The following is an 18,981-nucleotide window of genomic DNA, read 5'->3' as shown; positions in this document are numbered from 1 at the left end:
AAAGTTGCATTGCCTCTTTGAATCAAAGGGAGGCTGAGAATTTGCAGGTTATCACAAGGCTTAAGGCACAAGCAGCCATAATGGAGTTATCCTCCAAGTGTGCAATAGTGGAGGTACCCTCCACACATGCTCAGTGTATAGAAAAGCTATAAGTGAAATATGAAGAAAACCCGTATGCTATTATCACTGCAAATGATAGTACTGTGATGGGAATCGATGTGGAAGAAGCAAATAAAGGTGGGATAACTGCACTTGAAATTGACTCAGGAGTTGACACTTCGGATGACTCCTCAGACAACGAAAGTGTAAAGTCTGTGCATTCCAATCGCAGTAATATTATCCAGCAATGTGGGTTTCCAGCGCCATATGCTAAAAAAATGGCCTATGCAGGGAAACCAGAACTAAAATGTTGTTTGTGTAAAAGGGGGGGTCACATTTCAAAATATTGTCGGGCGGCGAATAATGATATCGAAAGGAAATTATACCCGAAAACGACCCCAAGGCATCATGTGTGTTATTCAGCCAGGTGGGGTAGCCATCCACAGCACGGAACCAATAGTAATCAAACCCATTTCCCGTGTAAAACGCAAATGCGGGGTCTAGAAACTAAAAAGCAATATGTAGGACAGTTGCTTAGAGTCAAAATGGAGATAGACGCATGGTTACTCAAATATAGCACTGGGGGAAACAATGTTAGCAGAACTTAGTGAGCTGCAAGCATGGTAAGAATATTCTGGTCAATGTTTCCCGGCTATGAAAAAGGTTTGATGTAAGTTTCAAGTTCAGAATATGATAGAGGACCTGGATATAGATATACATTTTTTTTGTTTTGTACTTTTAGGGATAAACCCCTGAATTGGTATTGTGGTTTTTCTTTTGTGTGGTTAAAAGATGTTTCTGTTATGAGTTTTTTTTTAATCTTGTGTTTCTTTACTCTTCTCTTATTGTCAGTCTTTGTAAACTTTTCCTGAGTAATATCCAATACTGCTGATTAACATAAGAATTGTGTGTAATCACTTGTGTGTTCCTTTTTCCAGAGACCAGGAAGAAGTTAATCTGGTTCGTATACGGACATTTGCATTTGTTTGCAGGTCTCTCAAAGTAACAACAGTGGTAAAATATAGCAGAACATGGGTTAGGTTATTGTAAATGCATAATCGATTATCACATGGTACCATGAGCTCATTAGTTAGTAATTGTTTGCAAACAATGAAAAATAATAGTACTAAAAAGAGTTACAAATGAAGCTAAAATGTTGTGATGATACATATGCTTTGTTGTGTTTTTTGTTTTCCCCAGTAACTAATTGTATTTCAGATTGGAATGAGCACGCTCCTCAGGAGAAAAGTCCATGGATGTTGTCAACTAAAAGTTGAGTGTTTGTCATTGTTGTATGATGGTTGTCTTGTCATGTTATTTGTGTGATCATGGCCAGATTTTTAAGTTTTTTTTACATTTTTTTTTTTTATTTTATTTTTTTTATTTTTTATTTTTTTTTCTTCTAAAAAAAAATTTTTTTTTTGATATTGGTTTAGTCCTCTATGTTAGTTATATTTTTATTCAGGTGGAAAAGTAGTAGGTCTAATCCACCTGAAAGGGGGGGAATTGACAATGCCCTCAGTTAGAACCAGTCACCTGAAAAGGGGTAGTGCATACATCGTAAAGATACAGATAGATGCATTGTTTTTTTTTTTAGTTTGTAAAATTTGAAGTTTTTGAGAAGCAACACTGACGTTCAGTTTTAAACGTTTTTTGATCATACCATGGGGATCCATTTTACAGTGGGTGTAGCCTAAAGAGGTCATGGTTGTTTGGATAGTTTGGTCAGAGTTGCAGAAGACAGGAATACTGAGGTCCTGAGCTCCAAGGAGGGAACTATAAGTAAACATGGTAAGCGATCAGATATTGTGGATAAGAATTTGATACTGCTCTTGTTTTTCATTTCCAGAATCCAAGTGGAGCGAGAATTGGAGAGGCTTCTGGAACATGGATGACAGATGATCATCTGGTTGGCAGTTTGTCTGTGCCACACCATACCACAAATTAGTTCCGATAAACATCAGGAGAGAAGGAAAACTGAAAGATTCAGATTAATACCTGTTTTTTTTCGTATGGACAATTGGGTGCTAATGCTGAATCTGAAAGTCTGTGCCTAGCAAGAGAACTTGTGAAATATTTTTGCTGAAGTCTCTCCTGATGAATGCAAACATGTTATTTATACATGTGCAATGGGTTGGAGGTTGGGGAAGAGTTATGACACATCCAATCCGTCAAAACATGAAAATGTAAAATATGTGTTTTTTTGTTGGAAGGAGGAATTGAAAGAAGAAAGGTTTTAATGTATTACATGTATTGGTGTAACGGAGTTAATATGGTGCAGGTACCCAGGAGGCATACTGGCGCTTATGCATAATAAGGTAGCTGTGGATCAGACTAAAGGGTGCCAGGTGACACATCAATGGGGGAAAACTTCCTCGTAGGGGTGGTGTCTCAATCCTAGCGGTCCTAGAGAGAAGCTTTCGGTTACAGGACATGCGGGACACCAGAACTAGACATGAGGAAGATACGCCCGGTTGGTGTCTCACCTGAGAGGTTGAAACCCTGCACAGATAATGCCAGTAAATACACACAGGAGCATGCTCCGTTAAAATAAAGGGAACAAACGCTGGCTACCAGGGTACAATAGGACTTCACCACATGGTGCTGCAACATCTCATGGTGGTTGACAAAAACCTATCACCCTATATGTGCTGAGTATACACTGAATCAGGTGCGGTTATTGTACCAGTTACTCCCAGAGATGAGAATGAAGTCCATGCAGGATGCTTATTTCTGAGGAGTAACCCGAAAGAGGAGGGATGTATTCAGCACTATATTGGGGGGGAACAATAGCTGGGATGGGTGTTATTAATGGAGGGGACATCGGCCTCCTGAGGAACAAACTCACAGCCATAGCTTCAGAGAAGGAGCGTGACTTTGTTACCCTGGGAGATTGGTGGCATCCTTGATAACATTCAATGAAGTCACAGAAACACTCAGGTCAGAGTGGCTCCGGATTTTGTCAACCATGTTGAGAGGTTGGTAGGGAGGACAGAAACCTGTCATTGGCTCTGGCGCGCACTCTGTGGCAGGTGGAAATATCAGCCAACATCAAGCTGATTGTACTGTCGCTGTATGAGGGGCAGTGGCCTGATGAGTTAGCGTCACCGCTCAGTAAGATTTTGCCAAAACACGTTGCTTACACTAATCCAAAATAGTGGTCGAATGCCTGTATGGGTGGTACTAAGTTGGATTGTGAAAGGTGTTATGCTGTATGTTCTCATATACAGAAGTGCAGACTTGGTCTGTATATTTGGTGGCATCAATGGGCTTACTGACTGGGGACTCTATCTTGTTGCATTTGAGGCTATATCACACATGTGATCAGAGAAGATGAACGCTGGAGGCAGGTTGATATTTCCCTTTGTCGGAAGCATGACCATGATGTCCTTTGTAGGCCAGATCAATACATGGGGATGAACGAGTAATGTTGGGAAGTTATTTCTCTCTATATTCTGGATGGGGAGATCATTGCTGGGAAGAAGGCAACCAGGTATTATTTAGGACATAGGCGAGTTTTTGTTTCTTTGTCCTAAAGAATACCGGTGTAGTGTTAGTCATGGGACTAGAGGGTTCCTTGAACCTAACCGTAGGTAGAGGTGCATGGTATACAATGGGCATGATCTCTGAAATCCAGGCACAGGGGTGGAATTGTGTGGGTTTGGTAATTGTTGTAAACGTATATGTGTAGTTAAGCAATATTTATCTAGAAGGGTCTCCCAGTTGTCTATGCAAGTTGAGGGACGATTTGACGGTGAGCTCTCTGTGTACAAATTGGAGACGTTGCTGCCAAGTCAGAGCCCTGCAATGCCGCTGCGAGCAAGCCTGCCTAATCCCGACCCGTAGTTACAGTAAAAGGTTATAGGAGGTTGGGAGCGGGGTGCGTAATACATATATATGTATATATTAGGGTAATAAGTTGATTTATGTTCGTGGTATAGTGTGACCTATGGGTATTGTAGGCTAGTAATATGGGCAAGAAAGGCCCTCCTCAAGACTCTGGGTCTGAAAGCTGGGCGATATGTTGCTCTGAATGGGTGCTGGTGAATGGTGAATGAATGGGCACCCCTTGCCTGTACTGCCGTCCTGAAGATACCCAAGATACAGAATGGTGACATGGAAGCTGTCGCTGAAGAGTGGTGGAGATGTGTCACTCAGTGGCAAAGCGGCACGTGTTGGGAAACATCACATGGTAAACATTTATGGACTGCTCCATAGGACCTGCTTCTGCACACGTTGAAAACGCAGCGTGGTAAGACAATTGTGTACTGTTCCATGAGAGATGTCTCTGGAGCGCTCGTTGAAAACAACCATGCGTTACACAAGCTAAGGACTGTGCTACAGGTACTGGTTCGGAAGCACATGTTGGGGAACCACACACGCTAAGACAGTTATGGATTGTTCAAAAGGAGCCGTGTCTGAAGAAGGGTGGTATGCGCCTTTTAGGCGCAAAGCGGCATATGTTGGAATCAGACAGGAATTTATTATTATACATCTACACAGCTGTTGGTACAGCCGAACTCAGCCATATGGATGCCAGGCAGTTTCACATGTTTAAAAGCAAGGAATGTGACACAATTTGAATAGCAGAATGAGTTTCTATTCAGCCCACCTGGAATGTACTGAACTTCAAAGATGATATGGCGCCGGCTTGTCTGCAAGAACAGGGGACAGCTGGTGGGGCGTCCGAGATCAAGCCACAAGATAGCAATCCAGTCGGAGCAGTTGCAATTCATGGGCAAACACTGCCCCCAGAGGCCAAGTATGGCAGGACTGTTAGCCTGGGGGAGGAGACGCCCCAGAGACGCTGATTGGTCTACGGGAAAGAGTAGGATGGGCTATGGGGTGTGGTATGGCTGAGGTATGTTTGACAAAAAGGGTTGCGACCTGAGCTCTGTCTTTTTTTATTCCATCATGCGGCGTAGCTGCGAAGGTCAGATAAGTATGGCTTATATTGTACTTTGATTGTATGCTATGTATTATTGTAACTTCTATTGATACCTTATGCACGCTGTATTATTTCCATGGGAAATAAATAAGATTTAATTGACCTTAGACCGTGTATTGATTTCATAGCCAAGGGTGGTAGCATTGTGGTATTAACAATAACATGTGCTTGGCGTAATAGATTGATAGATTAGCTGAACTATAGGGACTAGACAAAGGAATACATAACTGATAATAATAAGACTAGACTGAGTTGATCAGTTACTTCAGTGGGAAATTAGTTTTAATGTGGAAAAATGTAGGGTAATGCATTTGGGGGCTAAAAACATAAACGCAAACTACTCACTAGGGGGGGGGGGGACCTCTGGGGGAGATCTGGGGGTCCTAGTAGATGACAGACTGAGCAATAGCATGCAGTGTCAATCTGCAGCTACCAAAGCCAGGGGGATATACTCCAGGGATAAAACTAGAATACTGACACTTTATAAAACTCTGGTCAGGCCACATCTGGAGTATTCCATCCAGTTCTAGTCACCATACCTCAGAAGGGATGTGCTGGAGCTGGAGAGAATCCAAAGAAGGGCAACAAAATTAATAAGGGGACTGGAGGACATTAATTACGAGGAAAGACTACAAGCACTAAATGTATTCTCGGTGTAGAAGAGACGCTTGAGAGGGGGCATGATAGCAATTTACAAATACCTCAATGGTGATCCCAGCATAGGAAAAAAAACGATTCAGTCCCAGAGAGTATAAGAGGACACAGGGCCACACAATGAAATTGTAGGAGAAGCAGTTTAACCTTAAGCTGCACAGGGGGTTTTTTGCTGTCAGAGAGATAAGGATGTGGAAATCTCTTCCACAATTGGTGGTGTCAGAGGGGAGTATTGATATTTTTAAAAAGCTCTTGGACATTCATCATAAAGGAGCCTTCTGAAGGTCAAGACAAGTCACCATCTAAGAACAGACATCCAGGCAATGTTGATTAAGGTCATCATCTCACCCCTCATTATCTTTGCTCTTTTTACAAACATCACAGGTTACCAGCCCTAATAGTCACTGCATTTGTGGTGGAAAGTCATTACCTGCCAAGCTAATATGTCAATTCTACTTGGAACAAGCAGAACAGCCCTGCAAGGACCTAAACATGGAGGGAGCCTTCTAAAGGCCAGAACAGTCACCATTTAGGTGCAGGCATCCAGGCAACATTGATCAATGTCATCATCTCGCCTCTCATTATTATTGCTCCCCGTGTACAAACACCACAGGCTACCAGCCCTAATGGTTGCTGCATTTGTGGTGGAAAGTCACTGCTTGACAAGCTAGCATGTCAAGTCCACTTGGAGCAAAGAAGGGGATGTCTGGAAAGTAGCCACCTTGATTAAAGAATCGACCAAGGAGTTGATCATGAAGCCTGTACTCCCAAGTCGGTGGCTGAATTGCCTAGCACTTCCAACCAGAGCCAGTAGGTGGTGTCCAAATTGGAAAGATTTCCATGGGAGGAAAGCATTAAAGAGGCCACAAGCTATAAAGATTGCCCAATAGAGCCTTTTTGCAAGGGCAGTTAGGGGCGCAATTGCCTGGGGTTAAGTGAAAGAAACTCTCCAAGGCTAGAAAGTATTCATTCCCTTCACTGAACAACTGGAAGAGTTAATCCAGGAAGAATTGAAGGGATGAGAGAAAAATGCCCATATAAACAGACTTTCAAAACTGTATACCCTAAAAAAGCTAAAGGTCAACCTGTTGCAGTCTCCTCTGATGGTGGATGCATCATTAATGTACCGTAGCTGGCAAGACATGTCAGCTTGCTGTCACATTCAAGGAGACTCTAGTCCAAAAATTTGATCTAGATCTGAAGTGCTCCTACGTACTGTAGCATCTGCAGGTGGTGGCAGACCAGCAATAACCGGCCCATGTGCGGAGTGAGTCAAATGGGAGGGGTTTCATAATTATCAACCAGCTGCTGCACCTGCGGGACTCTGAGGAAAGTGGCAGGGTCTGCACCCCTTTAGACGTGATTTCCTATTGGGAGAATCTTACCAAAAATGACATTTTTGTTGCAGTGGATGTCAAACATCTGATTTGTATATTGGTGCAAATTTCTGTCAGTCACACAAGCAAGAAATTATGTTTCAGGGGGTGTTATTTACACATTCTGTGTACAGAGCACCTCCCAGATAATCATATTGCATTGCATTTTTCAGAAAATTACAGCCCAGCAGATTGAAAACAAAGTAGAGTATCCATTTAAAGAAGCCCTTCAGGAAGAAGTGAAGAGACAAGGTGGTAACAGCTTTGTAAGAGCTGAAATTGGCGGATGTGTCAGTAGATGTCAATTGATGTTTTTCAAGAGCGGTGTTGCCCACGGTCACGGCAAGGGGGCATTTTGGCTTAAGCCATAGCTGGTTGATCCCGCCTTAAAAAAAAAAAAAAAACTATATAACATTGATAGGTGGGATGTCCACCTTTCAATCTCTTGCAGTCAACCAGGCTACCAGAGTTGATGGAGAAGCAAAAAAATCTGGTCCAGTTTGTAGGCAGATTAAATAAAAAACTAGCAATCATGAAGGTTCCAGTTTCCCGGAGGAAATGAGCATTCGGTTCACCTCCTGTTCCTAGCAAAAAAATAAAAAAAATTGACATCAGGTAATCTGTGCTCAGTGCTAAAGTTTAAGAAAAAAACAAAACTCAAGCACAGGATGTTGGAGTCATGCAAGATAGAAAACCTCCAATCAATTCTATTATTGATAAATCTGGGAGACTAGATGTTTATCAGACACCTACTTGTCCTAATTCATCTACTAGTTTCAGTGCCTCCCCTTCGGTCTGTACATCTCTCCTAGGGCATTCACAAAGGTTTTACTGTCTGCAATAGCGACAGGAAAAATTCAGTAGAACTTCTACAAGGGGATATCCGTCCTCTGATAAAGTCAAAGGTGCTTTGGGAGAACAGTGCAGGAGTATCCTTGGTTCTTCGTAACTGACCGATTGTTTTCCAATGGAACATTATCACATCAAACCCCAGCTAGAAAGGTTGGGGGACGCATTTTCAAAGAGCAGACTGCTGCTCAAGGTCATGGGATGCTCAGCTTATGAGGCATAGTATTGAATGCACTTGAACTGAGAGTAATATTCCGGGTCTGGGTAGGGCCGCCAAATCTATTACTAAGGGTATGCCTTCCCAGAGGACTGCTTTATTGAGACCAGCTCAAGCACCATATAAATGTTTTGATTGATTGTTAAAAAATATGTGTTAGCCAGTGTCACAATTCACTGAAGGCAGCATTATAACCCATTGGTCTCAAACTACTTACTCAATGGACATAGCTGCAGGTTTAACAATATCTTGATCTAACACCTTAAATCAAAATTGTCCTTTTTTCCTTTTATTAAAGGTTGACCAAAAATATGTTTCTACCATAACAGAATATTGCAGATTTGGAATATCGTTAATTTGGGAAAAACTGGACTCACGGTTACTTTCAACTTACATTTCACTTACTGTACCATACTGTACCATATTTAATATTCAGCTTTTTTGACTTTCAGTATTTTTTTTTTTATTATTATTGAATTTGTTCATTTTCTTTGAAAATAAACCAAAGTTAAATTCAGGACAGGATTTCTCTTACATTAAAACGTGTACATAATCCACAGTAAGCACAGAGGAAAACATACAGCGTATCATATGTAAACACTCGGTCTACATAGAAACATATTCAGCATAACGTTCAAGGCAACCCCCTAGGCACAGATTCCACCCAGGTTTAGGGGAACATATTTTGAATAATAACGCAGAAAAAGTCTCAGCATGTGATTCATAGGCAAAATTTATGGTTCTCTGCTTTTTTTACTCTTGTTTTATGGATAAAAATGAAATACAAATATAAACTCACCTTCAGCTCCCTGAGGAGTAAACTTGGCCGCCAAGTTAAGCCTTCCCCGACTATATAAAAATTCTGGTGAGAGTGGAGTCTGTGGGAGATATGATCGATCATATGTCTGCACCATGATAACTGAAGGTTTTAATAATATCCATAATATTTGTGAAATGTCAAGCTTCTATTGCATGTTTTTAGGGAGAATGTAACATTCCCTAACAGTCAATCCTAAAAAAAAAAAGCCCTAAAAGAGACGTATGGGAATATTCCACCAGAAAATACCTTAACACTATAGGTTAAGAACATTCAACCAGAGGGGGAAATCTCTGCACTGTGTAAAATTCTTATGAGCTGCAGGTTCGTTCACTGTTTGAGAGGTTTAGCAAATAACCGATTAGACAGGTGTTCTGTCAAGCCAAACCTGGCGAGCTAAAGCAGCAACTAAAACATTTAGTAGGGGCTGCTAATTGTGAATGTTTCCTGCCAGGTCTCCTGGTTTTTCGGGAGCCATCAGATGCTGGCGTCCTAGCAATCACTGTCTACCCCTACCAGCACATTGAGCTGTCAGCTGCGGACTCCTTTAACAAGGGGAATACCTTGCCGGGGGAACTTTTCTGGCAAAGTACCTTGTCCCCATGTTGACTAGGACAAGGGCCTCTTTCCCACAACCATGACCCGGTGGTGGGGGGAGGGGGTGCACCCAGCTGACAAGTGAATGTAAACAAAGCGACAAGGACAGTGTGAAAAAAAATAGCAGGGGGTCCTCCCCAACATTTCACACAAAGCCCTTTAGGTCCACCATCAGTCATGTTGTCCTGCGATGCAGAGCCATGTCAATCACCATGAATGATGTCTGCTGAAGAGCCAAAAGAATGTTGACCACTGACACGTTCAATCCCCTTGGTTTCTTTGTGCCAAATTACATCTCTTGGTCCCTGACACTGAAATAAACAAAATGGGGGTCTCCCAGGTGACATAATTGAACAAAAATTGATATGACTACATTTGGTCAATTAATTGATCAAATATGGTCATGTCTATATTTGTTCAATGACTTTGCCCTGCAAAAGCAATAGAAAATTACATTTCACACATATTACAACCATTACAGGTATTATTTGTGACTTTCAAATGCAAATTTGCAAAGCAGGTATTTTATCCATAGACCCCTAAAGGCTAAAATCTTCCCAAGTTACCCTACCTTAAAAGGAGGAGGCAGAGATGCACTATATTACCAAAAGTATTGGGATGCCTGCCTTTACATGCACATGAACTTTAATGGCATCCCAGTCTTAGTCCTTAGGGTTCAATATTGAGTTGGCCCACCCTTTGCAGCTATAACAGCTTCAACTCTGTACTCAATATTGAACCCTATGGACTAAGACTGGGATGCAATTAAAGTTCATACTTTTGGTAATATAGTGTATATGGGACTAGTAGAAATAATTATGGATGAAAAGCTGAAAAGTGTATGTAAAACCATTAAGGAAACTGTAATATATTGCAGTTTACCTGACTTTAGATGAGGCGGTTGCATTATTTTTCTTTTTTAGGCTTTATTTTTACATGGGGATTTTTTGCCAGTAAAACACCCCTTGTCTTAGGCTGAAAATTCTCACTCCCTGTACTGTATGTGTAGGAACTGTAACTGAAAACATGTGCTAGGACTATGGAACACCCCCCCTCTCCTTATCTCCACATTTAAATGGTGTTCTGTAGTTCACAGAAAGAGCTAGGAGCTTAGAAGTTAAAGCGTTTGTTAACCTAAAAAAAAAAATTGATCCTGCGCCTTTAAAGCATGTAATACAGCACAGTGCTTGTGCTGTGAAATTTAGCCCCATGTAACACCTAAAAAACCTGTCTGTTCCTGCCATTTTCTACCCTTTCCCTTTCTAGACTGACCACGGTTTATCAAGGCTGCTGAGCCCTGACACTGTGGTCAGTTTATGTGCCTCCATCATCTGCAGCTCTCCTGTGTCCTCCTCTGTGCTCTCCCCTGCCCCCCCCTCCCTGCCTGTCAGCTGTCCGCCCCTCGGCTCCTTCTGCTCAAATTACAGTTCCTTTTTTTTCACTATCCGCTCTGTTTAATTATGTAAGGTGCTACTGTGTCTGTGCCTTGTAAAATAAGCAGCTTTATACCTGATCTGCAAGCACTGATCAGCGATCACGTGATCCGCCATCTCTCTCCTCTCCTCCTCCCCTCCTGACTGACGTCAGCGAGGGATCCTCAGCCCTGCCCACTGCAGCTGTCAGGCTGAGAGAGGAGAGAGCTGGTGGGTCACGTGATTGCCGATCAGCGCTCACAAATCAGGTATATAGCTGCTTATTTTTACAAAGCACAGACACAGAAGCACGTTACATAATTAAACAGAGCGGATGTTGAAAAGTGTATATAGTCAGTGGCTTAACAACCACTTTAATGATAACAGCCAACACAGGCAGACAGCAAAGTAAGTTATTAGCTCATATCATTTTTGAAAACCCTGGAAGCTTACCGTCAGCTTTCAATAAAGAAAAGCCATGTGAGACTAAATACACAACAATCTGCCATTGAAGGTTTCATTTGTTTTTCAGTTTTGAATCACCAATCAATCAGCACTGCTGTGAAGTTGATGTAAATCACTGCATTAGCAGCAGAAAGACATTTTCATTCAATTTTCACTACAATTTCAATTGCTTTTTAACTCAATCAAAAGCTAAAGGAAAACTTCCAAAATTTCCACATGTATGTCCATCGTTACCCTATACATGATTTATTTACTTAAACTGAACATTTTAAGTGCATGCTAGCTAGTTTTCTTATTACTACCCTTAGAGTAAATGTAAACCCACTCTCATCCTTTCTAAACTACTGCAATATTGGTTATCTAGAAGGCTATGCATGCCTCCTGCATGTATACTTTTCTGTCAAATGTCTCCCCTCTGTCTGCTATGAGACTCGAAAAACTGCAGATTTTGTGGATGGGTCTGTTTTCCAGGGCGGATGGGTGGAGTCGTGATGTCAGTAGACTCCCCGCCCACCTCTACACTCCCCTTATCAACATGCATTTTCTCCTGTGTTTTTCTTACACTGAACTTGTGCTATGATCACTAACATACAGTCAAAACCCCCAAAAAGTCCCCACATGACTTCAGCATGCCAAATCATGCAGAGGTGTGGAACAGCCAATCCTTGCAGAGCAGCAGAAGAAAGGATTGGGAGGGAATTAAAAAATAATGCATGTCTCTTAGGCTAATGCACAAGATATGTAAATCACCTCACTCACAGCAAGGGGGAGGATTTGTTTTTCTCAAGTTTTTCTCTGTTTGTCAAGATGTATCGCACTGAACAATAAAAGAGGATTGCTCAGAGCTGGATTAACTCTTTGTGGCAAGACTGGGCTCAAATGAAATCTTATACTCTACATTATGACATACACTTTAAAGTCTAAGTTCAGCTTCAGGGAAAAAAAATTAAATTGAGAATTACATTTTTTTCCCCAGGGGACCAGAAAAGTATTGTACCCACGATCAGTGGATCACAGGTGCAATGTTAGGCTCCTACAGACAAGATAGGCTTTCTGTTTTAAAGCTTCAGGGCTTGTGAATGGACTAGGAGGGTGCTCATCAGTGCCCTCGAGGTCCATTGAGAACTGCAAGCTGTCTGCCACAGTGGAAATGGGACTTGTAGTTTCTCATTCACAGATTGCTGCGAATGAATGATACAGCTGTGAGGGCATAGTCCAGCACAGCCATACCAATTTTTAAATGTGATAGCTTGTTTGGGGAGAGGAACCCCCTACCAATGCTAAAGGGGGGGAGCAGGTGAGGGGGGCTTGGAGCATGCAACATGTTACACCGTAATTTGAAACATACTCCAAAAGCGAACATATTAATTTTTATTTTTTTTGTGTGTGTTTGTGTGTCTGTCCTCCCTTCTCTCTCACCTGGTATTGGTTATGGACTGATGTGCTCTTACACATACATAACCTTTCATAATTTCTCTCTGAATTTAGCTCAATTTATAGCTAAATGGATCTTGAAAAGTTAAAAAAATAGCATAATAGCAATGTAATTTTATGAAAACTCACCCTTGGCTGAAGGTTGTGCCAGGCTGGCTGAGTTTGGGTCCAGTCCCAGGTTGCAAGATCCAGTTCTACCTCTCCTAGGAAAGCGTTCCGGGCCAATGATCCCCGATGCCACACGGACAGGTTTAGAAAACGACTTTGTATCTCTGATCTTTCAAGTTTGTACTATCATACAGAAAGAGACACTGTCATTCACAAACACCATCTGTGGTTCAATGGTTTAATAAGCACCCATTAAATACTATGGTAAGTGATAGAATATAGTCGACGATTAGCTCAACCTTTTTAGTCTCACATGTCCAACCAACAGCGACTGGACAAATTTCTATCCATGTATGGGCATCCTGGTTGTACATAAGTCTATCTATTGATCAACAAGTGTACAACCAGCCTGTTGGGTTTTTTTTCCCGCACAATTTGTGCAGCTGGCTATAACTGGCAACACTAATCATTATGTAGAACACAATAGCACTGCAGGAGGGATTCCCTCATCAACACTGTTTGTTGGGGGAAATCTAGAAATTTTCTTTCCTTTCACCTGTGGAAGGAAAGAAAATTGCATAACCTATGGCCTGCCTAAGTTATAGAACAAAATGAATATGCAGTAAGTATTAGAGTCCTGTTTGCTTATAAACTCAGCATGATATCTGTGCATTTATATTTCAAGCTGTATCAAGTCTTCGTACTTTAGCATGGAACCTTTACATAATTTATACTCCTGGGACACACTAGATTACAAAATCAACCTAGGATTAGAGTTTAACTGTTGCCATGCAAGGGATATTCAAAAGATGAAAAAGTTAAATATTTATGGCTCATTTTATGGAAAAAAAATATAATTTTGTTTTGTGTTTGAAAAGTATTGAAGGCATAGGGACTTAAAGCTGTTATAGTTATTTAAAGCTCAAGACAACTTGACTGTCTAATATAAAAAATTATCTATGTCCTTTTTTTATGAACTGTGCTGTATTGTGCATGAAACTGCCGGTATGCAGAAATTGACAGATTCACCACCCTATGGAAAAGTATATGCTCTCTAGTGTCCACTTATACAGTGCCTACAAACTTTGAAGTTACAGCAACCAATCCATTGCCAAATGGAGCGGGGATGATGAATGACAATATATAAATACAAATTCACATACTTATAATGTTGACATGCAATATCTTTGTCTTGTTATGTGTCATATATGCTTTTTAACGTTTTGTAAAATAAAATATTGACTTTTGATGCATACTTGGTACCTGTAAAGTCCTACATCTTCTTGTTAGGGTCTTTTTTTAATAAAATTTTCTAAGGATGTGTGTTAAAATTTGGTAGGTTCCCTAACAGGACTCCTTCCTCCCATCATTTATTCTGATTGTTATACAGTGCCTAATCTTTTCTGCAGCAAGATTGTGAAGGTGAACTTTGCCACCATTGAAAGTGGTGCAGATGACACACAGGTGAGCACAATCATTTATTTACACCCAATTTATATTGATTTATTTGTATTTATATATATTTATTTATTTATATTTATTTAATCCTGAATGCAAATGATCATCTTAAAATGTATGCTACCCTAAATATTTATTTTTTTCTCCGTGTTTGTTCATGTATGTGCATTTTATAAATCATGGTGTCTATTGTTTAGTCAGTTTTTTTTTCTTTATCTGCATTTTTAAATGTGGACCACTAAACATTTTAAGACATTTTTATTTTATTTCTTTTCATTTTTGTTATTTATTTGCAGATACCATATACAAGATCTTAGGATTTTTATGCAAAAGATATTCTTAAGGCCCGTACACGCGATATGACTTTTTGACAACAAACATGCAAATTAGCTGTTTTAAGGCAACATCTGACCGTGTGTACGCTCCATCGGACAAACTTTTTCGGTTTTCATAGGACTTTTGCAAACGGACAAACTTTTTGACAACATAGGTCCGATGGAGCAAAGACCGATCGTGTGTACAGAAAACCATAGGAATTTACAAACACGCATTCTCAGAACCAATGCAAAAGATCAGACAACAATACAGAAGTTGACCAAAGGCGGTGGTAAAGAGCAGAAAAATCACGTGATTTGGTGAAAGTTGGCTGAAAAAGTCAGATCGTGTGTATGCTTAACAAGTTCCACGGGAAAGTTTGTACAAAGTCCAATCATGTGTATGAGGCTTTATTCTCACTTCTGTTGTGAACCAATGAGTCTTGAACAATTTATTTTCTACTAATGACATAGGTTCATTTTGTTGTAAGATGCCATGTCCCTTCTATATGATCCCACCTGTAACTTTGTGACTGAATTTTGTACCTATTGTTCTTATGTACGAAGCAGGGGCGTAACTATAGGGGGTGCAGCGGTAGCGACCGCAACCGGGCCCTGTGATGCAGGGGGCCCATGCAACCCCCTCTACATATGGCCTGCAGCAGCATAGGCAGCTAGGGGTACCAGTGCACCATGCACACGGGTGGCTGGAGGTGGAGGGCGACTAGCAGAGCTCCATGCTCGACTATCGCACTAGCTACTCTTTAGTTGTGCATTCCCTGCATGACCTGTGTCATCAGCCGGCTCCTCAGAGTACCCCTCTCCTGCTCCATGCATTGCCACTCAGTCTGATGTCTGTTCTCCTCAGCCAGAGTCCTGCCCCCCCCCCCCCCCCCAGGACGGCCCACACTGCACTGCATACTTCTCCCGGGTAAACAATCTTTAAGCACACAGATGCAGTTCAGCCCTATGAGAGCCCCCCGGAGGACACTGCAGGCATGTCTGCCAGCCCCCCTCCTCCCCCGTCATACACAGATGATGAAAGGTCTTTCTGGGAGATATGCTGATCGCCCGTCCAGCACACTGGATGGAGCCCAGGCCAACATGGATGAGTGCGCGGCCTACAGCTTGGTCATGGTGAGTGAGAGGACCCCATCCCCCACACACCATTACATACCCCTCCATCTCCCCCTGGGGACAGGGACCCCTTCTCACGTGGGGACAGGGACCCCCACCTCCCCTGGGGACAGGGACCCCTTCTCACCTGGGGGCAGTAACTTCATATGCCCTGTAGAAAAGGACCTCATCTCTTCTGAGGACGGGAACCTCATCCTGCCTAGGGACAGTCCCCCAATGGGTCACCTAAAAATTAAATAAAAAATAAAAAATGATACCAGTGGTGGAACTACAGGGCTCACAAAGGTCATACTTGTGACCACGCCCTGGAGTTCCACCGCCGGACTCAGAGGGAAGGGCCCTGGCTGAGGTTCAGGGGGGCCCTTCATGGTTTCTTGCATCGGGGCCCTGAAAGTTCTAGTTACGCCACTGGTACGAAGCTATATCTTCTATTCTTTCTAAATTAATAAAATTAAATATTTATAACGTACAAAAAAAAAAGATTATTTTTCACAAGATAGATGCATCTACTGTGTAGTGCATGGACCTGCAGCTGTTGCAAAAGTACAAGTCCCATCATGCCTCTGCCTCTGGGTATCATGCTTGTGGCTGTCAGGGTCTGGGCTGTCAGGGCTGTTGATATGCCTCATGGGACTTGTAGTTCTGGAACAGCTGGAGGTCCGCTAATTGCATATCCCTGGTGTGGTGCATAACATCTGTACACCACGATAACTAGGTCACAAGTTTACCTTTTACAACAGGAATCAACAGGGTACAAGCTAACTTTTATTGGGTTTTGATATTTTGATGGTACCTATCGCAATCATTTATAGCACCTACAGTATAGAACAGTGGCGGCTGGTGTTTTCTTTTGCCGGTCAGTCTGGCACTTATCCCATCATGGTGGGTGGCACGCAGTGTGGTGCAGCGGCTTGACTCCGAGTCCTCTCCTCCAATAGTGTTTTCCAGCTCCTCCCCTCCTCTACCTGGGGGTCCAATAGAATTGCCTATCCTTTCAGCCAATCGGATGACTGGTGTGAAAACACGCTGCCTGATTGGCTGGGAGGATGATCAGTGTTACAAAAGTGAATATTCATTCGGTGTTGTAATACACCTGGATGGAATTGGAGCCCCCAAGCCCACCCTATATTGAAGACTATTAGAGCCTCTGGCTCTAATTGGTACTTCAAAAAAACAGCCCCCCCGCATTGGAATCTATGTGCTGGTGTCCTCAAATGGGTCGGACGCATGGATAGGGGAGGCGGCGATGGACTGGGGGGGGGGGGGGGTCAGTGCCCGTGCGCCCTGAATGGACGGTCACCCCTGGTATAGAATATGCATCCTTTTGTACGGCCATCTGTCATCTTCAACTTGGCAGTCTAGAAATATTAAGGAGGATTGAGTTTATATCACACTAACCTTCAGAGTTTCATTGAACAGCGGATCCAGGGTCTTCTTCTTTACCTTTGTTTTTCTCTTGCCTTGTACAGATTTATCAGGTAGTAAATAACATTTCACATAACTGGTGTTATAAAAAAAAAAGAAACAAAGGGTACAGTGTGTCATGGCCAAAACAGAAGAATTTAATTATCCATTTCTGGAAATATTTCAAACATCAAGCGTTAGAAAAAATGGCTTACTAAACAAAGATGTCTATGTACATTATGTCAGCTGTTTAGATCTATAAATAAAATTTAGCTTCAGTTTCTAAAACTGGGTTTGGTTTTCATCATGCAAATCAACACGATAATTTGGTGTCTCGTTGCCTTGCTTTACGATTATTGAGAATCAGTAAGGACCAAACTATGTGGATGACACATGAATGACACATGTGACACATTCTTCATGTGAATTACACATGAAGAAAAATTCCTACTGGTACATATGGTGCATTAGTTCTTCTTTTTGCAGATTTTGGAGCTCCCAGCACTAAGAACATGTGTAATCCTGCAGCTCACCTTGGTGTCACCCCCGCTGAATATCATGTTTCTACTGCCAAACCCACAGCAACCATTCCATTTGATTTGAGTAACGCAGTATTAGTATATACATTTTTAGACCTAGCACATACTTAAAATGTTTTTTCAGTCTAGAAAAAAAAAAGGGTTAGTTCTTTAACGGTCTTTGGGTCCTTGGCGTGACATGTTTACTGTCGGAAGCAGACTGAGACTCCTTGAGTCCTTGTGGCTTCACAGCCGACTTCCCACTGTGCATGCGCAAATTGCATTGCACGTTGTGGATGAACCTGTGGGGGGTTGGAGAACTTCTGGTGGAATTGGTCCCCACCAAAAGAAAGTGCCAAAATAGGGAAAAGGGGGGGGGGGGCATAAAGAATTCACCATTATAAGTGAACTTCCACTTTAACCACGGAAGGATTTACCTCCCTTAATGACAGGGCCATTTTTTTGCGATACGGCACTGCATCACTTTAGGTGACAATTGCGCTGTCATGTGACATTGTACACAAACAAAATTTCTGTCCTTTTTTTCCCACAAATAGAGCTTGCTTTTGGTGGTATTTGATCACCTCCTGCGTTTTTTTTTTTTTGCGCTAATAACAAAAAAGAGAGCGGCAATTTTGAAAAAAACTATTTTTTACTATAATAAATAAAGAAAAAACGTCTTCATCGGTTTAGGCCAATATGTATTCTTCTACATAGTTTTGGTAAAAAAAAATCAAAAAAAATCACAATAAGTGTATGCTGATTGGTTTGCACAAAATTTATAGCGTCTACAAAATAGGGGATATAGTTATGGCATTTTTATTATTATTATTTTTTAAAAAGTAATGGAGGTGAGCAGCAATGTTTTTTTTTTTAAAAGGTACTGCAACATTGCGACAGACAGATCGGACACTTTTGACATGTTTGTGGGACCATTTATATTTATACAGTGATCAGAGCTAAAAATAGCCACTGATTACTGTATAAATGTCACTGGCAGGGAAGGGGTTAACACTAGGGACCAATCAAGGGGTTAAGTTTTCCCTAGGGAGGTGTTTCTAACTGTGTTGGGGGGTGGAGTGAACTGACTGGGAGTAGAGAGAGAAAGAGAGATCGCTGTTCCTGATTACTAGGAACAGCAGATCTCTCTCTACCTCCCTGACAGAATGGGGAT

The 18,981-nt window shown here is 41.7% G+C and overlaps 1 protein-coding gene across 4 annotated transcripts in view; it reads right to left on the bottom strand.

Annotated features, from left to right (window-relative positions):
* SYTL1 (synaptotagmin like 1) overlaps positions 1–18,981 on the bottom strand; it is a 107,197-nt gene that overhangs the window by 11,466 nt on the left and 76,750 nt on the right. For all 4 annotated transcript variants that reach the window (XM_077481022.1, XM_077481021.1, XM_077481023.1 and 1 more), the window contains exons 10-12: positions 17,284–17,386; positions 12,998–13,159; positions 8,943–9,021 (exon numbers count right to left, since the gene is read on the bottom strand). In XM_077481022.1, the coding sequence (XP_077337148.1) occupies positions 8,943–9,021; positions 12,998–13,159; positions 17,284–17,386 (344 nt within the window). The remainder of the gene's footprint in view (positions 1–8,942; positions 9,022–12,997; positions 13,160–17,283; positions 17,387–18,981) is intronic.

This window comes from Lithobates pipiens, unplaced genomic scaffold, assembly GCF_037356315.1.
Source record: "Lithobates pipiens isolate NorthernLeopardFrog02 unplaced genomic scaffold, aLitPip1_a1.2 Scaffold_16, whole genome shotgun sequence".
NCBI classification, from domain to species: domain Eukaryota; kingdom Metazoa; phylum Chordata; class Amphibia; order Anura; family Ranidae; genus Lithobates; species Lithobates pipiens.
Note: the sequence above shows the minus strand (reverse complement) of the source record. Positions and strands in the feature narration are given on the sequence as shown.